This window comes from Etheostoma spectabile, chromosome 2 (genome assembly GCF_008692095.1).
Source record: "Etheostoma spectabile isolate EspeVRDwgs_2016 chromosome 2, UIUC_Espe_1.0, whole genome shotgun sequence".
Lineage (NCBI taxonomy): Eukaryota > Metazoa > Chordata > Actinopteri > Perciformes > Percidae > Etheostoma > Etheostoma spectabile.
The window spans coordinates 3,861,161-3,864,290 of NC_045734.1; the positions used below are offsets into that span (position 1 = coordinate 3,861,161).

At 44.6% G+C, this 3,130-nt stretch overlaps 2 protein-coding genes across 2 annotated transcripts in view; one reads left to right on the top strand and one right to left on the bottom strand.

Moving 5' to 3' along the window:
* LOC116702666 (endonuclease V) overlaps positions 1-3,130 on the top strand; it is a 103,199-nt gene that overhangs the window by 10,330 nt on the left and 89,739 nt on the right. The gene's annotated exons all lie outside the window — the stretch shown is intronic.
* The window catches only part of LOC116701522 (excitatory amino acid transporter 3-like), a 5,038-nt gene continuing 3,692 nt past the window's right edge, over positions 1,785-3,130 (bottom strand). Inside the window, exon 4 of the mRNA XM_032535264.1 lies at positions 1,785-1,876. Coding sequence (XP_032391155.1) covers positions 1,785-1,876 — 92 coding nt within the window. The remainder of the gene's footprint in view (positions 1,877-3,130) is intronic.

Consider the following 3,130-nt stretch of genomic DNA (forward strand, 5'->3'; position numbering starts at 1 on the left):
AATGAGCTTTCACACCAACCCTAACAAACTGGACTACCTCACAAAACGCTCCAGGATTCGGTTAAAACAGACCAAATAACACAGGTGTGAAAATAACGTAAAAGGCTTGTTCAGAGCCCTCCTAGTATACACTACCGTTCAAAAGTTTGGGGTCACCCAAACAATTTTGTGTTTTCCTGAAAAGTCACACTTATTCACCACCATACGTTGTGAAATGAATAGAAATAGAGTCAAGACATTGACAAGGTTAGAGATAATGATTTGTATTTGAAATAATATTTTTTTACATCAAACTTTGCTTTCGTCAAAGAATCCTCCATTGCAGCAATTACAGCATTGCAGACCTTTGGCATTCTAGCTGTTAATTTGTGAGGTAATCTGAGAAATTGCACCCCACGCTTCCAGAAGCAGCTCCCACAAGTGGATTGGTTGGATGGGCATTCTTGCGTACCATACGGTCAAGCTGCTCCCACAACAGCTCAATGGGTTCAGATCTGGTGACTGCGCTGGCCACTCCATTACCGATAGAATACCAGCTGCCTGCTTCTGCTCTAAATAGTTCTGCACAATTTGGAGGTGTGTTTAGGGTCATGTCCTGTTGTAGGATGAAATTGGCTCCAATCAAGGTGCTGTCCACTGGGTATGGCATGGCGTTGCAAAATGGAATGATAGCCTTCCTTATTCAGAATCCCTTTTACCCTGTACAAATCTCCCACCTTACCAGCACCAAAGCAACCCCGACCATCATATTACCACCACCATGCTTAACAGATGGCGTAGGATTCTCCAGCATCTTTTCTTTGTTCTGCGTCTCACAAACGTTCTTTGTGATCCAAACACCTCAAACTTGGATTCATCCGTCCACAGCACTTTTTTCCAGTCTTCCTTGTCCAATGTCTGTGTTCTTTTGCCCACCTTAATCTTTTCTTATTGGCCAGTCAGATAGGCTTTTTCTTTGCCACTCTGCCCTGAAGCCCAGAATCCAGCAGCCGCCTCTTCACTGAGATGTTGACACTGGTGTTTTGCGGGTACTATTTAATGAAGATGCCAGTTGGGGACCTGTGAGGCGTCTGTTTCTCAAACCAGAGACTCTAATGTACTATCTTCTTGCTCAGTTGTGCAACGCGGCCTCCCACTCTTTTTCTACTCTGGTTAGAGCCTGTTTGTGCTGTCCTCTGAAGGGAGTAGTACACACCGTTTAGGAAATCTTCAATTTCTTAGCAATGTCTCGCATGGAATAGCCTTCATTTCTAATGACAAGAATAGACTGTCAAGTTTCAGATGAAAGTTCTCTTTTTCTGACTATTTTGAGGGTTTAATTGACCCCACAAATGTGATGCTCCAGAAACTCAATCTGCTCAAATCAACGTAGGCTTCAGTGGGATAACCTGTTCTGGTCGTTCCTGACCTATAAAAAAAGAATAATTCGTCCTTCATACCAAGAAGTAGTCCAATGGAAAGAGAGAACATTGATGCAATGCCTTATGAAAAAGCAAATATTTGGACCTTTTGGAAAAGGCGCCTGGAATCGATGTGTTGCGGTGGGGGGGAGGGGGGCCAGGGTTCCTATAAACAATGGATTTGAATGTTTTTGTTAAGCTTTATTTGCAAAAAGAAATTAAGTACATACATAGATTTCTATTAAGAAATAGCAATTCAGTGCATGAAAGCCAGACGCCCAGGCCCCATTCTGAACCTTGTTTTTAACCCATCCATCCGAGGGATTGGATCACAATCTGCGTCTCGTGCGCTGTCCCTGCCCCGGAAACAGTTTACCCCTGTAATCACTCCCGCTGTGTCCCTCTACGGATCGTGGACAGTGGAGCGCGGGGGGGTAACTGCCTAGAGGAGACAGGGAGATGGACGTTGGGTGGTACTGGTGGACGAGGATAGAAAAATTGCCAACACATCTACATTGTCTACGTGAGTTAGGGAGGGAAAGACCGGGGAACCGAGAGGGTGGGGTGGCTGGGGACTCACGAGTGGCGCGGGAGAAGGATGGTCGGGTTGTGCGGAGACAATAAAGGACTAAAGTGCACGCGAGACGTGACAAGGGTCGACCTGGAGCAGGTAGGCTTGCCGTTGTAGGAGAATTGGCCCACTGTGCTGCCACTGGGTAGGCAATGGCGTTGCAAAGGAATGATAGCCTTCCTTATCAGAATCCCTTACGTACAAATCTCCCACCTTACCAGCACCAAAGCAACCCCAGACCATCAATTACCACCACCATGCTTAACAGATGGCGTCAGGCATTCTTCCAGCATCTTTCATTTGTTCTGCGTCTCACAAACGTCTCTCTTGTGATCCAAACACCTCAAACTTGGATTCATCCGTCCACAGCACTTTTTTCCAGTCTTCCTCTGTCCAATGTCTGTGTTCTTTTCCCCACTTAATCTTTTTCTTTTATTGGCCAGTCTCAGATATGGCTTTTTCTTTGCCACTCTGCCCTGAAGCCCAATCCAGCAGCCCCTCTTCACTGTAGATGTTGACACTGGTGTTTGCGGGACTATTATGAAGATGCCAGTTGGGGACCTGTGAGGCGTCTGTTCTCAAACCAGAGACTCTAATGTAACTTATCTTCTTGCTCAGTTTGCAACGCGGCCTCCCACTTCTTTTTCTACTCTGGTTAGAGCCTGTTTTGTGCTGTCCTCTGAGGGAGTAGTACACACCGTTGTAGGAAATCTTCAATTTCTTAGCAATGTCTCGCATGGAATAGCCTTCATTTCTAATGACAAGAATAGACTGTCAAGTTTCAGATGAAAGTTCTCTTTTTCTGACTATTTTGAGGGTTTAATTGCCCCCCCAAATGTGATGCTCCAGAAACTCAATCTGCTCAAGGAAGTCAGTTTGTAGCTTCTGTAATGACCAAACTGTTTTCAGATGTGTGAACATGATTGCACAGGTTTTCTAATCATCATTAGCCTTCTGCCAATGAGCAAACACATAATACCATTAGAACTCTGGAGTGATTAGTTGCTGGAAATGGGCCTCTATACTCCTATGTAGATATTGCACCAAAAACCAGACATTGCAGCTAGAATAGTCATTTACCACATTAGCAATGTATAGAGTGTATTTCTTAAAGTTAAGACTAGTTTAAGTTATCTTCATTGAAAAGTACAGTGCTTTT